The 25,136-nt window shown below is 38.2% G+C and overlaps 1 protein-coding gene across 3 annotated transcripts in view; it reads right to left on the bottom strand.

Annotated features, from left to right (window-relative positions):
• LOC309867399 (endophilin-A3) overlaps positions 1 to 25,136 on the bottom strand; it is a 487,937-nt gene that overhangs the window by 214,420 nt on the left and 248,381 nt on the right. For all 3 annotated transcript variants that reach the window (XM_082736215.1, XM_082736212.1, XM_082736211.1), the window contains one exon: positions 20,770 to 20,897. In XM_082736215.1, the coding sequence (XP_082592341.1) occupies positions 20,770 to 20,897 (128 nt within the window). The remainder of the gene's footprint in view (positions 1 to 20,769; positions 20,898 to 25,136) is intronic.

The raw sequence follows: 25,136 nt of genomic DNA, 5'->3' as shown, positions 1-25,136 counted from the left end.
CTTTCTTCATTTTTCTACAAGTTTGTTTTTGCCTTTGTTTTCCTGGTATGGAGAAGTTATTGAAACAGTTCAGATACTAATCCTTTAATTTCTATATTCACTGTCAAGAGTCTCCCACTCTGGGCTTTTCTTTTGGTTTATGGTATATTTTTATGACATAAAATTATTTGTGTGGTGGACTTGAATTTATCAATATTTTCCTTTGTAACTTAAACTCTTTATATCTTAGTTAAGGAATAATTCACTACCGGGAGATCATAAAGACATTCTTTGGTATTTTCTTCTAAAGGTTTTCTTTCAAGCTTTGCTTTTCGTAAGTAGACTTTAATATACCTAGAATGTATTCTTTATGTGTACTGACATTTTCTAATATTTCCCCTTTGGATATCAATATTCATACTTGAGCTCCATGTACTGAATATCCACCCTTAATCTAAAGATTTTTAGTGCCTCCTCTAATATATTTCAAGTGCTGATATATATTTTTTTCTTGGATCTCCATTTTGCTACACAGATCTCTTACTGGTACCCAAGCTACTATGATAGTTAAATTTCTTAAATTTCAGTGTTTGGGCAAGTTTCCCATCTTGTTTTTTGAAAACCTGTTTTCATTACCTTTGTATTTCCATATGATTCTTAGAATTGGGAGTTACACTTAATTTAAAGATTAATTTGGGGAGGAAATGATATTTTTATGATGTGACTTCCTATTTACGAACATATTATATTTCGCCATTTGTTTAGGTGAGATTTTTAAATCATTCAAAAAGGTCTTGTACATCTACCGAATATTTTACAAGATACATCATATTTTCTTAGTAGGGCAAATGGTGTCTTTTTGATATTTTGCTTTCTCGGTTCTTGCTACCATACAAGAATACAGTTTTTATCTGTTCATTAATCTTGTTTACAGTACCAGGACTCGTATTAGTCCTATTTTTTTATGTGTAGATATTTTTATTCTCTTAGACAATCAGTCTCTGAATCATGAGAACTTTATCTCTTCCTTTCTAATTCTTATACTTTGTAATTCTTTCTCTTGCCTGAATATACTGATTAGAGCCTCAGAAACATTAACAAATATCAACTATGACAGCGGGCATTCTTATTTCATACCTAATAGAGAAAAGGCAGTAGTATTTTACTATAAAGGATGCTATCTACTATAAAGAGTACACCTCTCTTTCTAGTTTGCTAAATTTTTCTTTCCAGTTATGAAAAAATGCATCAATGTAGATAACTGTAATTTTTCTCTTATGTCATCAATGCTGTGTCTGATGGTGCTTACTCGTGGCAAATATTTCCTGTTGTATTATGTATGTTAGGATAGCAAACTAATCTTAAATAAGGGATCTACTGATAGGACGAGAAATCCCATAAAGCCCGCCTTAGTGGTTTGTCCCTCCATATCTTTTATTACTGCCAGTAGCCTCAGAGCTTTTAAGGGTCCCAAGACCATTTTTCATATTAATTTCTCACCTCAAAACTTCCACAATCATAAAGGATATATACATTCAACTCAATATGTACAATAAATGTAAATCAATATACATGTAACTCAAACTCTTAGGGAACAGGTCCATTGTTCCCAAGTGGAAACTTTTTTTAATTCACTGTTGAGACCAAGAATTTAAAATCTTCTATGCTGGTATATGGCTTTTTTTGTTGGTCCCAGTCCATCTGTTTAGGAAACATATGGACTTACAAAGGTCCTACCTTAATATTATGGTTGGAGTCCCTACACTGTGCCTCTTACACCTCCAGACTTGATCTCTTGTGATTACGAAGGAATTGAAACTCTACAGTCTGAGTTCTGGGCACCAGGAGATTCCTCCTCCATTCCCCCAGATAACCTACCACAGGATCAGGTATGAACTTCTTGGTCTGGTATTTAGTTACCTCTTTGTCTAATTTTTGGTTTTGTGGATTTCCTTTCATTTTTTCTAAGTTCACCTATATTTCTTTATTGAGACTTGTTAATGTTGCAGGGGTTTTTATCCAAGTAACATACAATGTGAGATTCGTTTCAGGTGTAGAATATAGTGATGCAAGAATTCTGCACATTACTTAGTGCCCATCATGGGGAGTGTGCTTTGATTTCCCCTTTATCTATTTCAGCCTCACTCTCCTCACCTCTGGTAACCACCAGTTTGTTCTCTGTATTTAAGAGTCTAGGATTTTTTTTTGGTCTCTTTTCTTCTTTGTTTTGTTTCTTATATTCCATAGATGAATGAAATCTTACGGTATATATCATTCTCTGATTGCCTTATTTCATTATATTTTTATGACTATGATTGTATAATTATAATAACCATTCTTATATATTATAATATATTATAACTACATATTATTATATATACAACCTCTTGCTCCATCCATGTTGTTGTAAATGGCAAGATTTCATTCTTTTTTATGGCTGAGTAATAATCCATTGTGTATACACACCACATCCTCCATATCCACTCATCTACAGATGGACATTTGGGTTGCTTCCATATGTTGGCTATTGTAAATAATGCTACAACAAAGGGTGCATATTTCTTTTCAAATCTGTGTTTTTCATTTTCTTTGGGTAAATATACAGTATGGAATTACTAGATCTCATGGTAATTCTATTTTTAATTTTTTGAGGAACGGCCATACTCTTTTCCACTGTGGCTGCACCAACGTGCATTCCCACATCAGCCACAGAGACATTTTTCTAGATATGTCTCCTCTGGCAAGGGAAACGAAAACAAAATTAGACTACTGGGACTGTAACAACAACAAAAAAACCTTTTGCAGAGCAAAGGAAACCATCAACAAAACAAAAAGGGGATCTACTTAATAATAGAAGATATTTGCAAATGATATAATCAGTAAGAGGTTTATTCCAAAATATATAAAGAACTTACACAACTCAACAATAAAAAAAGAAATAATCCAATTAAATATGGGTACAGGACCTGAATAGACATTTTTTTCTGGAAAAGACATAGAGATGGCTGACACAATGAAAAGATGCTCAACATGACTAATCATCAGGGAAATGCAAATGAAAATCACAGTGAGATATCACTTTACCTGTCAGAATGGCTAAAATCAAAACACAAGAAAGAACAGGTATTGGCGAGGATGTGAAGACAAAGGAACCTTCAAGCACTGTTGGTGAGATTTTATTTTTTAAACCAGTTTAGGTTCACAGAGGAAGGTTCAGAGAGCTCCTGCATGCTTCCTGCCCTGCATATGCGTAGCTTCCCCCATTATCAACATCCCCAACTAGAGTGGTACCTTTGGGGCAATTGGTGATTCTGTAACAACACATCATGATCACCCAAAGTCCACAGATGATGGTTAATTCTGGGTGTTGAACATCCAGTAGGCTTGAACAAATGTATAACAACATGTATCCAGCATTACAGTATCACACGGAGTATTTTCACTGCCATAAAAATCCTCTGTGCTTTGCCTATTCATTCCTTCCCCATCCTAACACCTGGAAACCACAGTCTCCAGAGTTTCATCTTTTCCAAACTGTCGTATGGTGGGAATCACAGTATACAGCCCTTCCAAAATGGCTTCTTTCACTTAGGGATATGTATTTAAGGTTCCTCCATGTCTTTCCATTGCTTAATAGCTCACTTCTTTCTGGCAATAAATCATATTCCATTGTCTGGATGGACATGGTTTTATTTATCTATTTACCTACTAAGGGCATCTTAGTTGCTTCCCTGTTTTGGCAACCATGAATAAGTTCTCAACCCCTTTGGGTACATGCCAAGGGGCGCAACTGCTGGCTTGTGTGGTAAGAGTATTAAACATACTGTTTAATACTCTTGTTTAAGAGTACTCTTGTTTAAACTATCTTCCAAGGTGGCTGCACCAGTTTGCTGTCCCACCAGCAACGAACGAGAGCTCCTGCTGTTCCATATCCTCACCAGCCTGTGCTGTGGTCAGTGTTCCAGATTTCGGCCCTCTAATAGACACGTAGTGGTAACTCTTTGTTTACTTTGCATTTCTTTGATGACGACATACAACGTGCACTGTCTTTCCATATGTTTGTTCTTCATCTCTATATCTTCCTTGGCACAGTGTCTATAAAGGGCTCTGGCCCATTTTTAAATTAAGCTGTCCATTTTCTCATCATTAAACTTTAACAGATCTTTCTTTATTCCTTTGTCAGATATGACTTTTGCAAATATTTTCTCCCAGTCTGAGGTTTGTCTTCTCATTCTCTTGACATTGCCTTACACAGAGCAGAAGGGCTTAATTTTAATGAAGTATCTTTGGTTGTGTATCTAAAAAGTCATTGCCGTTGCCACACTTGAGGTCATCTGTGTTTTAGCCTATGTTATCTTCTAGACTTTTATAGTTTGGTGGTTTACATTTAGGTCTATGATCCATTTTGAGTTAACTCTTATGAGTGATGCAAATCTGTGTCTAAATTCTTTTTTTTTTTTTTTCGCACATAAATCTCTAGTTGTTCTAGCACCATATGTTGAAGAGACTATATTTGCTCCATTTTGTTGCCCTTGCTTCTTTGTCAACATCACTTGACTATATGGGAGTCTATTTCTGGGCTCTCTATTCTGTTCCATTGACCTATTTGTCTATTTTTTCACCAGTACCATATTGTCTTGATTAATGTAGCTTTACAGTAAGTCTAGACATCAGATAGTGTCAGTCCTCCAACTTTGTCCTTCTCCTTCAATACTGTGTTGACTGACCGGGGTCTGCTTTCCACATAAATTTTAGAATCCATTTGTCAATATCTTACATAATAACTTTCTGGGATTTTGATTGGGATTACATTGAATCTATAGACCAGGTTTGGAGGAACTGACATCTTGACAATACTGAGTCTTTCTATCCATGGACATGGAATATCTCTTCATTCAGCCTTATGATTTTTAAAAAAGAGTTACGTTCTATTTTGCCTGGCATTTCTAGGTTTTTTTTTTCCTAATTAACTTAAATCTTTTACTTAAAAATAATTATAAATCGCATGCATTTGTAAGAAATAATGAAGAGATCCCATACACACTTGACCTTATTTCCTTCAATGGCAACATCTTGCAAATGACAGAATCAGGATGCTGATAATACAGTCAAAATACAGAATATTTGTCTCACCACAAGAATTTCTCAAGTTGCCTTTACAGCTGTACCTTCTTTTTTTTTTTTTTTTTTTACAATTTCTTAGTCTTTATTCCTTTCTGATGTTCCAGCCTTTGAGAGACCATTTGCTTGGTGGTTAGTAGCTGCCAACATGAATTTAAACTTTTTTTTTAATTAATTTATTTATTTTCAGCATAACAGTATTCATGTACCTTCTTTCTTTTCACTCACCTCCTCCTTAATGCTAGGCAACTACTAATCTATTCTCTAATTGTTTAATTTTTGTCATTTTTACATGCAACTGATAAATCGTTAAGCTCTATATCTGGAATTAAGTATGTACTATATCATGGCTAATTGAATTAAAAAAATATTACATAGTTTGTAACATTTGGAGAATTTTTTTTTTTTTTTACCTCTGTAATTTCTGTGTTGATTCATTCTGGTTGTTCCATGTATCAGTGGTTCTTTTCCTTTTACTGCTATGCAACATTCCATGGTATGGAAAATGTGGCATTCATGCCACAGCTAAACTATTCACTCACCAAAGAGCGTCTGAGTTATCTTCACTTTTTGGAAATTACGAGTAAAGCTGCTATAAACATTCACATATACATTTTGGTGTGAACACAGTATTTATTCCATTTCTGTGGTATAAAAGCCCAGGAGTACAACTGTTAGATTGTATGTTTACTTTTTAGAGATACGGTCTGTTTTTCAAGTGACTATACCATTGTACGTTCCCACTGGCAATAGATGAGTGATCTAGTTTCTCTGCATCCTTGCCAGTGTTTCATACTGTCACGATTTTTTTTTTTTAAAGATTTTATTTATTTATCTGACAGAGAGAGAGATCACAAGTAAGCAGAGAGACAGGCAGAGGGAGAAGCAGGGTCCCTGCAGAACAGGAAGCCCGATGCAGGGCTCGATCCCAGGACCCTGCAACCGTGACCTGAGCTAAAAGCAGAAGCTTAAGCCACTGAGCCACCCAGCCACCCCAGTCATGATATTTTTTTTAAGCCAAGCTAAGTATGTAATGATATTTCATGATTGTTTTAATTCACATTTCCTTAATACATAGTGATGGTAAGCATCTTATTTTTATTTTTTTATAAACATATAATGTATTTTTATCCCCAGGGGTACAGGTCTGTGAATCACCAGGTTTATACACTTCACAGCACTCACCATAGCCCATACCCTCCCCAATGTCCATAACCCCACCCCCTTCTCCCAACCCCCCTCCCCCCAGCAACCCTCAGTTTGTTTTGTGAGATTAAGAGTCTCTTATGGTTTGTCCCCCTTCCGATCCCATCTTGTCTCATTTATGGTAAGCATCTTTTAATGTGCTCATTCACCATACATTCTTCTTTAGTGAAACATCTGTTTATGTCTTTTGTTCGTTTACTAACTGGATTGTCTGGTTTTTAATCACTGATTTTTAAGGTTTCTTAATTTAGATACTAGTCCTTTGTCAGATATGTGGTTTGCAAATATTTTCTCCCACTGATCTATGTGTCTTTCCCTCTGCCAATACCATAGCTTTGATTAGTAGCTATATAGTAAGACTTTATATCAGATAGACTGATTCCTCCTCTTCCATTCTTTTTTTTTTTTTTTTTTTCAAAATTGTTTAAGCTATTCCAGGGCTTATGCCTTCCCATACACATTTTAGAACAATGCTATTTTAGAATAATTATTTTAGAATAATCTACAAAAAAATATTGCTGGCATTTTGAGAGAAATTGGGTTAAATCTATAAATTCATCTGGGGAGAACTGACCTCTTGTGTTGACTTGTCCAATCCATGAACGTACTTGTCTCCATTAATTTAAATCTTTGATTTCTCTCGTCAGCACTTTGCAGGGCTCAGCATACAAGTTCTATAAATGTTTTGTTAGATATACACCTAAGTATTTAACTTTTTTCGAGTAATTGTAAATCGTATTTTATTTTTCATTTCAGTTTCTATGTGCACATCACTAGTAAGAGAAATAAAATAAATTTCTGAATGTTATTTTTCATCCTTGCTAAACTCACTTTTTTAGTTCTTGGGTTATTTTGTAGATTCCTTGGGATTTTCTACATTTGACAAATATGGACAGTTTTGTTTCATCTTTTGGACTGATACGTCTTTTATTTTCTTCCCTTACCGCAGTGGGTTGAACCAGAGTGGTGAAAATACACTTCTTTGCCTTGTTACAGATCTTAAGGAGAAAGTATACAGTCTTTTACCATAACTATAACATATAACGTTAACTACGGATTTTTAGATATTTTTATCAAGCTGAGCAAGTTCCCTTCCATTCCTATTTTTCTGAGAGTTCCTTATCATGAATAGGTGTTGACCTTTCTCAGAAAATTTTTATGCATCAATTGATATGATCCTATGAAATTTTTCTTCTTTAGCTTGATAACTGAGTAGATTACAGTGACTGACTTTCAAATACTGAACCAGCCTTACATCCCTGAAATCAACCCCACTAGGTCATAGTGTAGAACTCCTCTTATATATTTCTGAATATTATATCATAACATCTTATTCATAATTTTTACATCTATATTTATGTGGAATATTGTCTGTAGTTTTATTTTTTGTAGAGTTTTTATTTGGTTTTGATATCAGACTAATACTATATGCATAAAATTAATTTAGAAGTATTCTCTCCTCTTCTGTTTTCTGGAAAAAAATTGTTTGGAATTGGCACAAATTCTCCTTAAATACTTGGTGGAATTCACCAGTGAAACAATCTTGGCCTGGAAATTGTTTGGGGGTCAAGAGTTTTTATATTATGAATTCAATTTCCATAGTAGTTACAGAACTATGTATCTACTTCATATTAAGGATATGTTTGGATTTCACAGACCAAAGAAAGAAAGTCCAAAGACAGCAGTGGGGAATTTTTAAAAGCAATTCAATTTGCTCTGCAGAATTCACAAAAGGCTCCAGGAGAGGCACATGAGATATTTCTGGAAATGGGATAAAATTGGGGCCAAAAACAGTAAAATTGGTTGAAAGTCTGCCTAAGGAGCAGTTAAGACTCCCGGCTCCCTTTCCTTACTTTGGCAAAACACTGCACACTATTATCTAAAGAGGGTAAAACAAAAAGTCTCCAGACTGAGAGATAACATGGTTCAATTAAGGGAAAAGTTACTGAAAATGGGGATTAAATTTTTTAAAATTCACATATTTAGAGCTGAGACCCTAGCTTTCAGCCCTACTCGGTTTTTAGACCATTGGAATCCAAAGATCCTTGTCTGACAAGTCAAAGCAGCCTGAAATAAAACACCTAGAACATCATCCAGCAATGAGATAAACCAACCGCACCCCTACAATCAAGATTACAACTCTTGTTCTTAAATATGAACATACACAGATCATCAGAAATCTTACAAAAGTCTCTTACATGAAACCTAATGACAAACATGAAATGAAAAACAGCATTTTGGAAGGAACTAGGACTATAGGAGGAAAAGAAAACTTCCTCCTCAGAAAGCCTGTTTATATGTTTGGAGATAAAAGAAAATATACTGCATCTGGAGAACAGGGACAGAATGCTATTTCTTTAATTCAAGGAATAAACAAATTTCAGAAAAAGAAAATAGAGAGAAATACACACCACACACATACACACACACACACACACTCACATACACATATATTTAGACTATTTAGAATATATATATATATATAGAGAGAGAGAGAGAGAGAGAGAGAGAGATTGTGTGTGTGTGTGTGTGTGTGTATTTAGCAAGCTGGAAAATAACAGTTTAGGTAAATTTCCCAGAAAATCGGGCAAATGGACAAAGAGAAGAAAATAAAGTCTAGTATCTGAATAATGAGAGTTTCAACAAAATAAAACAGAGAAAAATGAAGAGAAGAAATCATCAAAGAAAGAAGTCTTAAAGGAATGAATTTTCACAGTGGAAGAGCACGTGGTAAGTATAAGTCAGTGGATGAGAACAGACTCACAACAAGACACAGCATTAGGAAATTTCAGAAAAACGGGAGCAGATAAATGCTTTTATATACATCCAGAGAGGAGGGAAAAAGAGTAGGAAATCAGAATGCCTTCAGATTTTATAGTAACAGCACTCTGTCGGGAGACAGTGAAACTGGAGGACAAAAGCCTTTGAGTTTCTAAGGGAAAATCATTTCCATACAATTCTGTACCTGGAAAACCATCCTTCCACTTTGGAATAAAATCAAGACATTTTCAGATATCCAGGAAGCTCCTGAAAAAAAATGTACTTCATAAAAGGAAGAGGAAGTTAAGAAAAAAAAAAAAAGGAGCAGTGATTAGGGACCAGGCGGTAGAACCCCGGAGAGAGGTAAATGACCCACACAGGATGGCGGAGAGATGAGACTCAGGATGCCCTGATTCCTGGCTTGAGAGCAATTAGCAGGCTGTCTGGAATTCTCCAGGAAAAAAGTCTAAGAGAAGATGAAAGAGCATGAAAATTAGAAAAATTTTTGAAAATTAGAACAGCTCATTTTTTTTTTGAATTAGTGATAAACATGTAGAAAATGATGAAAGCAAGCAAACCCATGAAGAGCCAATTATGGATTCTAGAGGAAAGAAAAATATACTCAGAAAAGGAAAAATAATCATACTCTATTACATGACTCAGCTGTGAGTAGTGTAAGGATCACAGTCGTAATAATTTAAACATTGAACCGTGGTCTGGCCAAAGTTGCGTGTGACCCCAGGATGAGGAACTGAAGTGAGAGAGAGAGTGTGTTTGCACGTATGCGTGTGTGCAGCACAGCTGCAGTCAGGGAATGAGAGATGTGAGAGCTTGCTAAAATCCTCGTCTCCCAAAGTATAAATCTGATAGATAATGTTTACAACTGAACAACCAAGAAGTTGCAATGTAAGCTTTAGAAATTCAGAATAAATATGAAAACAATCAGTCACCCTTAAGGAATGAAATGATGACAAGTAGGGGATCCGCACACTTGTTTTTCTCCTCAAGCCTCATTGAGCTATTTGGCTCTTTACACTATATACATGTACACCTTTAAAAATAAGTAAATAAACATGCAAAAACTTTTAAAAAATATTACTGTAAAAAAACCCATATTTCCCAATTTAGCTTTCAATATTCTTCACAAAATGGCCAACACTTAACCCACCCCATGGACCTATACTATAGTCAAGTAGGTATCTCTTTTATCAACTCCAGGATTTATTAATTCATGTATTTATTTATAAAATAAAATTTATCTAATTTCCATCGTTTGTCAGTAGTAACACTGAACATAAAGAGATGAAAGACACAGTCTATGCCACCAAAATTTGGTCTCAGTTGTGGAAACAAAAATAAAACAACATGGTGAAATAAAGAGTCTTATAGAAATATTCACAAGATCCCATGGAAACATGGAAGAGTGGCACATAACCTAGTAAAGGGCGAGAACTGCCAACAAATGCTTAAAGGAAGAAATGAGGATTCAGAAGAGTTTTCAAGGTCAACTACGTGTCAACCAGAAAAAGGGGGAAAGACCACTTTAGTCAGAAGGAAGAGCACTGACCAAAAAACACAAGTTGATAGTGAGCTCACATTCAAAGACCCATTCAGTTAACGCTGTTTGGGTCCGAATCCCATGTTAAATACTATGTTAGACCTTGGAGTGGTGATGTCTTTGACCCTTCCCTAGAAGGACTCTTATTTTGCCAACAATATAAAAAGCACAACAGATGAACATCAAAGTTACACCAAGGTGTCAAGACAGGTTTCCTAAATGAGGGTGACCTTGCACAATCAGTAAGAATTAGCCAGATATCATACTAAGAAAAAAAAAAAAGACACAAATGCATGCAAGATACAGTGTAGATGATTGAGACAGTAGACAGAAATGGGTCAGGTTCAACCCGAAGGAAAGAATGTAAGGTAAGAAATATGCCATAGGAGCATTTTAAAACTTCATTAGAAGTCAATAAGTTGACTCTCTCTCTCTCTCTCTCTCTCACACACACACACACACACACAAATTCAAGTGGCAAGGGTCTTTAAAAATCACCCCCAAATATACAAAAAGATAAAAGAGATGAAAGTGATTGGTGAGAACACAACAGAAGCAGAAGGCAGGTGGAAGTAACGGATGTTCGTGAGGCCCAGAACAAAGGGGCAAGAGCCAACAGCAAATGATACAATAGAAGAAAAATTTTCCTACAATAAATAAGGATCTAAATTTGCTCAACGAAAAAATGGGTGCTATGTGCCAGGGAGAAATAAATTTTAAAAGACTGAGAGCTAGACACGACCTTACAGAATTCTTGACTTGATGAAGAAAAAAAAAATTAAGTCTTCCATAGGCTTCCAGACAGAACAAATAGGTTATCTACACACGAACAACAACAACAAAAAAATCAAACTGGCCTATTGGCTCTGTGGGCAGCCACAGTGTAGACCGAATGTGACGGAAAAAGAACCTCTGGAGAGGTTCTTGAGAAGGAAAATCTCTGTCTCAGGAATGTTATTCCTAAATAAGCCATTCACTGTTTACGTGTGAAGGCAAGAGAAAGACATTTTCAGATGTACAAGGGCTCATAAAGTATAAGACCCACAGCTTTTTCCTGAAATTAAAAAGGCCATAAAGCCCTGTTGCTTGAAGTGTGGTCTATGGACAAGCAGCACTGACATCACCTGGGAATTTGTTAGAACTGAAAGCTCTTGGGCCCCACTCCAGACCTACTGAATCAAAGTTTATATTTTAACAAGATCCCTAGGTGATTCATATGCACATGAAAATTGCAGAAGCACAGCTCAAAACCTATCCCTGCCAACAAAGTGATTCAAAATGAAGAATTAAGGAGACCGATAATGAGCACAGGAATCAGGGATGTGCACACACGTGCACACACGTGCACACACACACACACACACACACACACACACAGTGAAGCTTCAACATGGGTCTGAAATAGGATTACAAAAGAAAAGACAGAAGGGAAAATGCCGCTGCCAATAAGCTGAACATAAAATCTCAAACAATGATAATAACAAAACCCAAGAAGCGGAAGTGAAGAGGAAAAGCGTAAAACATTCATTCTCTCGCACTGGAGAAATCAGAAGAAACTATTTCAGCCTTGCTATGGGCATTGATAGCTATAAAGTAATTATTAAAATATGGCTTTTGAACATCTTCAATTTAATCATCAGTTTTAAAAAACCCAGATCATATATATAATTTCTAAGTGGCCAGAGGTAAAACTTCAGAGAAAAACATAAAAGAAAAAAAGAAGATTTTAAATAGAAATAGTAATCTGGACACTGACATTGAACTCCCTCCCCCATACAAACACATACTGAAATGATCAACAAGGCCCATTAATAAGTGGACATCTCTGTATCATACTTAGAAAGCCAAAGAGGTTAGACACAAGCCAAGAACTTTGAGATACAGTGTAAGCAAGTCTGAATTAAAGGGGGTGTAGAAATATACGACTCCCTGTACACGGAAAGGAAGGCTGCCTTGGAAGGAGGCAAAGAGATCCGTAGGAGAACCTTCCTATACCCAGTAAATTAAAGTGGATGCAATTCCCAGCTATTAAGAAGAGCATGGGGGTGGCCAGCATAAGACAAAAATGTGAAGGCACATATGATCCCACTGGTTGCGGGTCCCTGTAAAATCTCAGTGCCTACAGCGGCTCTGGCACTCTAGAAGGGTTACGTATGGGATAGGTAATGCCAAAACTACCTCAAATAAAGGAAAGCCACAAAAATCATAGAAAAGAAATGTGTCCAGCAGAAAGGCACATTTCTTCCCATGAATGCCTTCCACTGGGCTTCCTGATGGTCTCCCAGTATGGAGATGCTGACCCCAGAGCTGCAGTAGACCCAGACAAGTGCTTCCCACCCAGTCAGAGGACACTTCTTCCACGGAGATCCAGATCTGGATTAACAAGGGACTTGACCAAATACTGACTCTAATCCAGACCCCTGGTATTTGGAGTATAGGGACTTGGAGATACACACACACACACACACACACACACACACACTTTTTTTTAAGGTTTATTTATTTATTTGGAAGAGAGACAGCAGAGAGGAGGGGGTGAATAGAGAGAGAGTCTTAAGCAGACTCCATGCTGAGTGCAAAGCCCAACATGGAGCTTGAACCCACAACCCTGAGATCATGACCTGAGCTGAAACCAAGAGTCAGATGTTTAACTAACCATGCCACCCAAGCACCCCATGTATATATGTATTTTTTAAAATTAGGTCTTATTGCTTAAACTATTGCATCAACTATTTGCAGCCAAGTCTTTCCTAATACATGTGTTTTGGGCTATAAACTTGCCTATAAGGATGAATAAAGTTACATCTTCCAAGTACTGATATAGATGATCCCTCTCTTTCTGACAACGCTTCTTTAGTTTCTACTCTGACACCAGCATAGCATCACCAATTTCCTTTCATTTTGTGTCATATGTCATAGCTTCTTCCTATGATTTTCAGATGTTCTTAACATTTGTCTCTAGTAAACAGTGTATGATTTTTGTTTTATCCTCTAACAAACTTTATCTTTTACTGGACTACCTAGTCCATATACATCTAATGTAACAACTGATCTATCTAGTGGTTCACAACTACCATTTTAACGTTTCTTTTCTATTTGTCGCACTCACTCTACTTCCATTTCCTCTCCTTGAGTTTTCTCCTTTGTAAGTTATTTAGAATCAACCAAGTATTTTATCATTATTCTACTTCTCTCTATGATAGCTGGTTGTTATATAATTTCTTATTATGCTTTTAACGGTAACCCTAAAAATGACAACACGCATCCCTGACTTGGAAAAGTCAAAGGTAAATTAGTTACTTCTATGGTTTTCCAGGTAATTCAAAAACATTAGACCATTCTAACTCCATTCGCTCCCTTCCCAAATTTCATGCCATGGTTTCCCTCTCTTTTAATTTTACATACACTTAAATCCCGCAAATCTTACTATTACTGCTCTAAGTGGTTCAGAGTCACTTACACTTCTGTTCTCAGTTGCTCTTCTTTTCCTCCTGCGTTTCCATCCTCTATATGGGGACATTTTTCCTCTACCTGAAGAAATCCCCTTAGCACTTCTTTGAACACTGTTCAGGTAGCAAAGAGTTCTGAAGTTTTTGTTTGTCTAAAAACATCTTTATTTCACCTTCACATATGAAGGCTATTTTTCCATACAATAGGCAGAAAATTCTATTGTAATAGTTATTTTCATTCAAGATATTCAACAGTTCATTTCATTATCTTCTAATGAGAATTTACCAGTCAATGTTATTTTTGCTCCTTTGAAGATAATAGATCTTTTCTCTCCAGCTTCTCTTAAGATTTTGCTATAATGTGGTTATGTGTACTCACTCTCTTTGGGGTTTGCAAAGGTTCTTGAATTTGTAGCTTAACATCTCCATAGCAGTAACTTTTAGAAGTTTTGGAAAATTCTGGGCTACTATCTCTTCAAATAGTGCTTCTACTCTATTTCCTATCTCCTTTCCTTTTAGGAGTCCAGTTGCACATGATTTAGACATTTTCATTATTCTATTTCCTGTGTTTTTCCCCTCTATAATTTACCCAGGATAGTTCTACAAACCTCTCCTACTATTTCTAATCTGCTGTGAACATTATCTATTTAGTTCTTAATTTTAGATATCACAGGCTTCTGTTCTCAAATTTCCATTTGACTCTACTTTATGGATTCCAGTTCTCTGGTAAAATCCTACATTTTGTCATATTTATTACAGGGTTTTTGTTGTTGTTGTTGTTTTCCACATGTAGATCTAATAGCTCCAGGACCTTTTTCTATTGTCTGTTTTTCTTCTTGATCCTGTCTCATGGTAAGACTAGTAATGTTTTATTAAATTATGGGAATGATCTACGAAAATTGGTATAATCTCAGGTTGATGTCATCTTCCTCCAGGGTATTTTAGGGTTTTCTTCTTTTAAAGCTTCCTGGAGGTGGCTGGAATAACAACACATTTTATCACTCAAAGTAGAGTTAAGCTCATTCAAAACTGGGTTTCAGTCTTAATAACATCTAGTCTATTTAGGACTTTTTTTTTAACCTTTCTCCTAGCGTATAGTCTATCAGGAATACCAGTGTATCACCTGAGGTGTCTCCAGGGCTTTGAACCCCAATTTTTATGTTCCAGGACCATGAGAACACCAAAAAATCTGCTTAGTTTCTCAGCCTCTTTGTAACTGCTTCCTCCTTGGCTTCTCTACCTCTCGCTGCTTAAGAATTAGTGAGTGCCTGGATAAAAAGTATAGCTCTGATCAAATCACTTTTCCGCATATTGCTTCCTTCAGTGATCTTAGAATCTCAGGTTCTGAGTCCATGACTATGTTTACTTCTCAAATTTCTGGTTCCAGTTGCCCATCAGTGAGCTGTTAATATCTGCAATCATTTTTATTAATCCAAAGCCAAGTGAGACAAACAAGAGCAAAAGAGTGGATTTTCATAAAACCAAATGAATTCAATTTAAAGACAGGTTTTTAAATCCAAGAGTACACCCTACCTTTAGACATTGAAATGACAAGATTCTGATTCTAATTCTTTTTTGAAAAGTCTGTGATGGTAGACCACAGTCAAGTTGTTTGTTCATATTTATTTGTGTCCTTATTTGGCTAAATAAAAAAGTTGACAACCTATATTAATTCCAAATATGCCCTTTTAAAAAAAATTTTTACTAGGTTTGAGTTTTGAAAGTCTGAGAACCAGATTCTTTGCCCTGGCTCACAAATCTACCTTTTTCTTCAATTTTGGCCCATTCTGCTATCTCCCTTGTCTGGGGTTCTCTTGGCATAAAAGCCTCTTTTCATTTCCTGCTCTAGCACCTTTATGTATGCTGCTCCCACTCTCTGAATTCTTTGTTGCATAACCCTCTCCTGTAAGAACTATGAGGGCAGGCTCTGTGTTAAATTCATAATTGTTAAACTTCCTGCATATCTTAAGGCACCAAAACGCCCTGGTGAGAAGGTATTTGCAAGTGACATATCAGATAAAGGGTTAGCATCCAGAATACATGAAGAAATTACACAACTCAACACACAAACACACACACACACACACACACACACAAAACCCAAATAATCCAATTAAAAATGGGCAGAAGACATGAAGAGACATTTCTCCAAAGATGACCTACAGACACATTAAAGATGCCCAGTATCACTCATCATCATCAGGGAAACGCAAATCAAAACCACAATGAGATATGACATCATACCTGTCAGAATGGCTAAAATTAAAAACAAAAAAAAAACAAGTGTTGGCAAAGGATGTGGGAAAAAAAGAACCCTCATGCACTGTTGGCAGGAATGCAAACTGGTACAACCACTGTGGAAAACAGTATGAAGATTCTTTTAAAAACTGAAAATAGAACTACCAAGAGATCCAGTCATTCCATACTGGGTATTAACCCAAAGAAAATGAAAACATTAATTTAAAAAGATGTATGCACTCCTGTGTTTGTTGCAGCATTATTTACAACAGCCAAATTATGGAAGCAGCCCAAGTGCCCACAATAGATAAATGGATAGAGAAGATGTGTTCACAGAAGAGTATAACTTGGCCACGAAAAAGAATGAAATCTTGCCATTTGCAACAATATGGATGGATCTAGAAAATATAATGCCAAGTGCAGTAAGTCAGAGAAAAACAAATACCATTTAAGAGACAACACAAAGAAAACCAAGAAAGCAAACCAAGAAACAGACTCTTAAGTATAGAGAACAAATTGATGGTCACCAGAAAGGAGATGAGTAGGGTCATGGGTGGGGGAAAGAGGTGAAGGGGATTGAGAGTGCAGCTATAATGGTGAGGACCGAAGAGTGTACAGATTTGCTGAGTCACTTTACTATGCCCCTGAAACTAACCTAATACTGTCCTTTACTGGAAGGTGGATGATAGGTAGATGATAGATGGATAATAGAAGACTGATTGATTTTTAAAAGGATCTGGTGCTGAAGACCTCTCATGGAGGATTGCAAAGAGGAAGGATTTCTGAAGAGTTCTTTGAGAAGTGTGTGCTATGCTCCTACTTTCCACTCTGCCCCACCAAGAACAAAGTAAGTGATGAGGGCTTTAATCTGCTAACCCCAGACCAAGGGGATGGAAATTTAGGGGTACCCCCTTAAGGAGTTCAACCCATGTCTCCTGCAGTTGGTTAGTGGCTAATTCATACCTCAGCAATTTAAAGACGGAGAAATTGGTCATGGTACCTGTGTGTGAAGAGTAAGTCTTACCACACTGACTCCCAGCACTTCAAGAGTCCGCTTAGCAAAGCTCACAGGAGGGTTTCTTGTGAGCCAGAGGTGGGCCACGGGCAAGTCAGGCAGCACAGCGCTATCTTGGGAACCTGCCAAGATGGCCACTGAGGGTTGATGAGACATCAACAAGGGGACCCCCGCAGTGTGCCTACTTGTCCAGGAGCCGAGGGAGCAACAGCATTGCCAAGACAGGACTGTGAACAGCACATCTCAAGGGCACTGCTGGCAAGACATGCCAAGAGACTGGGAGAAAAGAGGAAACTGCCTCAGAGAAATGTATCAGAGGGATCACAGCAGAAGGAGATAGCTTTAAACGTCTGCCAAACCACAGGGCACCGAGACATGCTCTCCAATGTCAAGGCAGACCTCCTCCTCCTGTTGTTCTCATCATGCCCAAATTTCCCTTCCTGAATAGGTGCAGAAAAGACAGAAGAAGCTTAGCAACTTCCCTTCCTTCTCCGAAGTGTTTAATGATCAGCTGACCCCAGTTAGGAGAGAGAAGATGCACGCTCACCACATTCACACACACACACACACACACACACACACACACACACACGCATGCACACACACACTAAAATAGATCACTTAGCAAAATGATACTCCAGACAAAATCAAAGTCATTTTTTAATTAGCAAAATAACCAATAAATATGTAAGCATTTGGGTTGTATGACAGAATGATGAAAGTGGTCACTCATAGTCTTCAATATATTCCTCTGGTTCTTTTTAACAAATACAAGTGTATACTATTAAAAAAAAAAAAAGACAGCCATTTGTATGTCTTTATTGGAGAAGTGTCTGTCCATATCTTCTGCCCATTTTTTGATATGATTGTCTGTTTTGTGTGTGTTGAGTTTGAGGAGTTCATTATAGATCCTGGATATCAACCTTTTGTCTGTACTGTCATTGGCAAATATCTTCTCCCATTCCGTGGGTTGCCTCTTTGTTTTCTTGACTGTTTCCTTTGCTGTGCAGAAGCTTTTGATTTTGATGAAGTCCCAAAAGTTCATCTTCGCTTTTGTTTCCTTTGCCATTGGAGACATATCTTGAAAGAAGTTGCTGTGGCTGATAGTGAAGAGATTACTGCCTATGTTCTCCTCTAGGATTCTGATGGATTCCTGTCTCACATTGAGGTCTTTTATCCATTTTGAGCTTATCTTTGTGTACGGTGTAAGAGAATGGTCGAGTTTCATTCTTCTACATATGTTCATCATCAGTAGCCATCAGGGAGATTCAAATTAAAACTACATTGAGATATCACCTTACACCAGTTAGAATGGCCAAAATTAGCAAGACAGAAAACAACATGTGTTGCAGAGGATGTGGAGAAAGGGGAACCCTCTTACACTGTTGGTGGGAATGCAAGTTGGTGCAGCCTCTTTGGAGAACAGTGTGGAGATTCCTCAAGAAATTAAAAATAGAACTTCCCTATGACCCTGCCATTGCACTCCTGGGTATTTACCCCAAAGATACAGATGGAGTGAAAAGAAGGGCCATCTGTACCCCAATGTTTATAGCAGCAATGGCCATGGTCGCCAAACTGTGGAAAGAACCAAGATGCCCTTCAACGGATGAATGGATAAGGAAGATGTGGTCCATATACACTATGGAGTATTGTGCCTCCATCAGAAAGGACGAATACCCAACTTTTGTAGCAACATGGACGGGACTGGAGGAGATTATGCTGAGTGAAATAAGTCAAGCAGAGAGAGTCAATTATCATATGGTTTCACTTCTTTGTGGAGCATAACAAAAAGCATGGAGGACATGGGAAGTTAGAGAGAAGGGGGTTGGGGTAAATTGGAAGGGGAGGTGAATCATGAGAGACTATGGACTCTGAAAAACAATCTGAGGGGTTTGAAGTGGCAGGGGGTTGGGAGGTCAGGGTACCAGGTGGTGGGTATTATAGAGGGCATGGATTGCATGGAGCACTGGGTGTGGTGAAAAAATAATGATACTGTTATGCTGAAAATAAATAAATGAAAAATAAGTAAATAAAGCTGCTACAAAAAAAAAAAAATGACAAACACGAATGAACCACATTCCTTTTCCAACTGAATCCCACCACTGATTGCAAATCATTCACACTCCTTAGATCTGGAGGTGATAGAGTAGTGCCTAAGTCCTACCTTCTGGGCACCAGACTCTATGCTGGAAACTTCTCCCCCAAGGGACTGAACAGCAGAGGGGAAAAAAATCCTATTCCACACATGAGAAGCCCCTCCCTGACCCTTGCCCATAGGCACCTGATCCTCCTACTGTAGGTCTCAACGGGATAGAGACATGCCGGTACAGCATCACATCCTGTCATCCTTCCACACAGTGTGACACAGGAGTAACAGGGCCTTCGCTTCCTCCCCAAGGTAATGGTACTGGGGAAGCAGGTACACCACTTTGTGCAAGACTAATCCCTGGGTTCAGTTCTGCAACCATTCACGTAGAGCCCAGTGCTGGGAGTTAGAGCTCAGCCTGGGGTAATGACACCAACAGCACCTCCAACAGCCTCCCCTGCTGTCCTGCAGTGAACCAAGGGTCCTCCCTTGCAAGGCCACATGACGATCTCCCATCTGACCTGCCATGCACGGTCTCAAGGAAACTGGAAGGTATATGTAGTCACTCTTAAATATCCCATAGAACAGCGACATCAACAAATCCCGACATGAGCTAAACAAATCCCTGCATTTCCGATCTACACCTTGACACCATCCAGGGCAAATCAACTTACCCTTTTGCTTTTCAATATCCCATATCTGAAGACACCTGCCATGATCCTGGTGCCTTCCTTTGGTCCAGAACTGGGACACCAGGTTCCATCAACCTGGGGCTCTGTCTTACCTGACAGCTGAGGTGAATCCTTTGCTGGGATTTAAATTGTCCCTTAAATTGTCCCAAAAACAATGATGAGTGTGAGCTCATCATAACAAACTAATGGATTTTTTTGAAGGAGCCAATCTTACGTTTTAACACGTTATGTAATATAAGCATACCTAAGGTGTGAAAACAGAATGTACATTGCCTTCTTAATCGATCGGTTGCTCAGAGAAAGTGAAAAAACCGAGATGACTTAGGGGTAGAATTCAGAAGACCTGAGCCATTATCCCTAGTCTGGACAATCTGGGGCGAGTGACTTAACATGCCTGCCTTCCCTCCCGCAAAGCTTAAAGTGTCGAGTGCCCCAGGCTCCTTTGAGCTGGGAGTCTCAGGTGGATGGACTATGGCCTCTCTCATGAAAATGGGGCCAGTGCTATTTAATATGGTACCATGAGGATGACTGATGTTTATATACAGCAGATGTTTATATACAGCGCCCTACCGCTTCCTTCTGAAGCCAAGAAGCAAGCTGTTCCCCAGCCCCAACCTTCAAAGGCACTGACATCCACAGAGAAGAGCCATAAGACCACCACTCACCTCCCAGTCAAGCACCTCCGCAGAGAGTATGAAGCCCCTCCCCCGCAGGTCCTAGAGCAGTCACTCCAGCTGCCCCAAGCATCCCAGTTGCTGTCCTTCTCTTCATCAGAATGCATGTTTCTTGAGGTCTAGAATGTGAAAAAACACAGTAAGTTAAGACACATATGCTAGAATCATCCTAACATTTTTCCAGTTTTTTCTAGTCTTATTCTAAGTTGTTCACAGAGAGAAAGTTGCCTAAAAGTGCTTTGCTTTGGAATGGCTACATTAAACACACACATGTGCACACACACACACACACACTCACACACACACACGACAGTTGTATATGGAAACTAGTGACACATGAGTACCCTTCCTATGAAGGTTTTGTCCAGGCAGCTTCTAAGCTCAGTTGTAACTCTGAAATTTTATCATTCTAAAATTTAAATAGACAAAGTTATGTTTTATAACCAACACAGCAGGGTCCCCAACTTGTACCTAAGACTTCTCGCCACTGAAATCCTGCCTTGCCCTTCTGTTAGGCAGATAGGCACTCGCTCCAAGGAAATTATTTTGCATGAGGATTTGTGAAATCTCCTGAAATGGGCCCCATCCCAAGAAAACAATGTAACTAAAGCCTTGGGAATCCAAGAAAATAGAGAAGCGTCCACTAATTAAACCAAATAACTAATTTGGTTTAATTAGTGTTCTGAAATGGCCACCATTGACTTATGTTGGGATACTCTAGAGAAAAGAGGAGGACATGTATAAGTTAAAAATACATAGACAGGGCGCCTGAGTGGCTCAGTGGGTTAAAGCCTCTACCTTCGGCTCAGGTCATAATCTCAGAGTCCTGGGATCAAGCCCCTCATCGGGCTCTCTGCTTGGTGAGGAGCCTGCTTCCCCTCCCTCTCTGCCTAACTCTCTGCCCACTTGTGATCCCTGTCTGTCAAATAAATAAAATCTTTAAAAATAAATAAATAAATAAAAATAAAAATATATAGACATATGTAGGTGTAGATATGAGAAGAAATGATGTGTCTTACATAAAGTTACGAAACTTCACTAAGGGGCCTAGAGTAGGCTCCATTGAATAAATGGAGAAACGTACATAGTCCTAAGTGGGTAGACCTGAAACTATAAAATGTTACTTCTCTCCAAACTAATCTATAAATTTATAACAACTCCAAGATCCCCAAAGGAATTTTTACTGAACCGGACAAAATGATTCCGAAGTTCATCTGGTGGAGTAAGTCTACAGGAGCCAATAAAAAACTGTAAAAGAAGGGAAATTGCCTCAATTAAGAGTAGAGAGTTGGCATTGTGATAAGTACTGAAAATCTATTAAATTTTTTTTAAAAAGAAGAGTCCAGAAACAGACCCAAGTATAAGGAAGTAAGATGGAACCACAAGTCAGAGTGATGAATGTTTATAAAAACAAAACAAAAACCAGGATGGCTGGGTGGCTCAGCTAGCTAAGCATTCGACTCCGGGTTTTGGCTCAGGTCATGATCTCAGAGTCATGAGATGAAGCCCAAGGTCATCGGGCTCCATGTCCAGTGTGGAGTCTGCTTGTGATTCTCCCTCTGCCCCTTCCCACTGAAATAAATTAATTAAAAAAAAAAAGAGGGCTTTTTCAGAAAATACACCAAAATGATTTCCAGATACATTGGAAATTTTTATTAAAAGCACTGAGACTCTAAAATAGTAGAAAAATAATAGATAAACAGTCTATAGACTTGACCGAGGCAAGACTGTCCTAGACAGGTCAACAAAGTAAGCAATGAACTTTGGAACACACACACATACAAAAAAAATTAAATTAAAAAAAATATATTTTTTAAGCCAAGAACTTTTCTAAAAATTGTGAGCAATAAAACCCTTATTTCTATACGGGGGGGGGGGGGTAGAAGCTATAAAGGAAAAGACTAGATTTCCATTAAATTTCCACTTTATTTACATTAAAACAAAAACGCCCATGGCATTTGCAATCTCTTCATCCTTTGGATAAAGGCGCAGGTATGTGAGTATATGCAAAAGCATACTGCAAGGACAAGCATAGGGGTTAGAAGGGTCAAGATGCCTCTGAGAACAGAGGATGTGGGACTTGGAGCAGATGCTGTCCACAACAAAGGGATACCAGCTGAATGTCATATAGCCCCTTCACCCTCATAAAAGATCTGAAGCCGATACGACGAAGCATTCTATCTGATGAACCCATGGGGTGCTGTAATGGGTGTTAATTTTATCTGAACTTGCATTTTTTGGGTATCTTTTTCAAAAAATAATTTTTTTTTGAAGAAGGAGGTAAAAGGCAATCCTTAGAACACAGGGGAAGACTGCATCATTTTCATATAGGTAACCGTGTAAGTACATGGAGAAAGGAATGAGTTAACTTAAAACGTTCGCCATGGCGACTTCCAGGTTGGAAGACTCTGAGTGATTTTATCTTCTTTTGTTTTTGTTTCTCTGCATTTTTCAAACAATTTTTTTCTTTAAAGCAAACGCTGTCATACTTGAATTTAACATTTGTAAGCAAGCAAAGACAGACCACATTGATGCAGAGAAAAGTTCAAGTCAGAGAGAATTTAACAGGGAAGCTGTAAGTCAGAGAACAGGAACGTTTATGAAGGAAAACCTAATACTAATAAAACCACAGTGAACAGCTGAACTAGATATTACATGGGCTTCCTTAAGCCCTTAGGCCATGTTATCTCATCTAACCCCCCAAAAATTATTTTTTAAATTAAGAGGGGGATCTGTAGAAAGAGCTTTCAAAAGTGAAATGGAATAATGAACCAAGGAGGGATTTTTCCAATCATTTCCACCCCAGACTCACCGGTCAGTGGGTTTCATGGCTTCTTGCCAAGCTACCTATTCATAACCCCGGGCACGGTCCTGCTCGAGGCAACACTTGGGGAATAGTCCAACGAAAGGAATGGAAAGGGTAAATATCTGGGAACTGATCAAATCTGTCATCAGGAACACGAGCTAATTAAACCCGTATTATTTACTGTTCTAATTAGATCACCGTTCAGTTCCATTTTCTACACTAAATGTCACCAAGTGGAACTGCATCCTGTGTATAACATAATGTAAAATAAAGTTCTAATTCATAAAACACACACACACACACATATAAATAGCACTTTAATACATTCATCTGGACTTCTGGGCTGGTAAGTCCAAATCATTTAGGTAAACGTTTAAAATATACACAGCTGAAATTGATTTTTCATTTTGTCACCCGATCTACCGATAGGTTGAATGTGAAAAGTTGAAAAACATCATCATATATTTTTAAATGAAAGTTGAGAGTTCCTTGCAATATTGCTTTAATTTGTTTTTATTCCCACTATCCCATCTGTTCGGTTTATAGTTAGAGTCGTATTTCTTTCCATAACTTCTCCACCTTTACTTACCAAAATAAAAAAAAAAAGAAAAGAAAAGAAAAAAGAATCTTGATCTTAAAATAACTAAAATAATCATGTTGTAAATGTAGGCATTTGGTCTCTCTGGTTAGGTCAGTGAAATATTCGCCTCCCCCCCCCCCAAGAAAACAGAAAAAAACCGCATCTCAAGAGGGGTCCTCGAGTTCTTCTCCTGCCCTTGGCTGGGAAGATGATGGTGGGATTTTGCAGTCTTCAGCCGGTCTCCCGAGGCTCCTTCTCACGGATGCTTCTTCACCCAAAGAGCAGCAGTCATATTCCCGACATGCACCCAGTTCTGGCCTCTCCCTCCGATGCCAGCAGCACGCGGCGAGCGCAGACAGTCAGAGAAAAGCTTCTTGGTGGCAGAAGAAAGCATCACTGGGGCGTTTCTGCACACGTATGTTCGTGTATTCCTCCTGATGGTGACACAGCAGCTCCTTCCTGGACCGGACCTCCTCCCAGGGTAGGGGACCGCCGGTCTCCATCAGCTTCTGCTTGAGAACCCTGCCAGAGCGTTCCCTTCAACTGTCCTAGCTTTTCCACAAATATTTACTCTGCACACACTTAAGTGTGCGCGTGTTTCATCTTAAAATGTCCTGTCCAGGATACAACACGGACCACACACTGACCAACCCTCCAGGTTTCTTCCAATAAAATCTGAGTTTCTGAGTTTCCTCTTTCCTTCCTTCCTTCCTTCCTTTTCAGACACACCATTTCTTGGATCCCATCACAGAGGCCGTATCACGAAATGCTCAAAAGCTAAGCAGATACCCTGGATACATTTCTTAACCTTTCTAAAACTCACCTATAAAATGGAAATGACAACCTTCGCTGCAGGGGGATTGAACTTAAAACAGCACACATGTAACAAATCACACCTCATCTCATAAATGTTATAAGCAAATGTCTCAATAAGGTCGAAATAGCGTCTTTTTCAAAGCAGGGACAGCAGAA

Source organism: Mustela nivalis (assembly GCF_964662115.1).
Source record: "Mustela nivalis genome assembly, chromosome: 6".
NCBI classification, from domain to species: domain Eukaryota; kingdom Metazoa; phylum Chordata; class Mammalia; order Carnivora; family Mustelidae; genus Mustela; species Mustela nivalis.
This window is presented reverse-complemented; position numbering and strand designations above follow the sequence as displayed.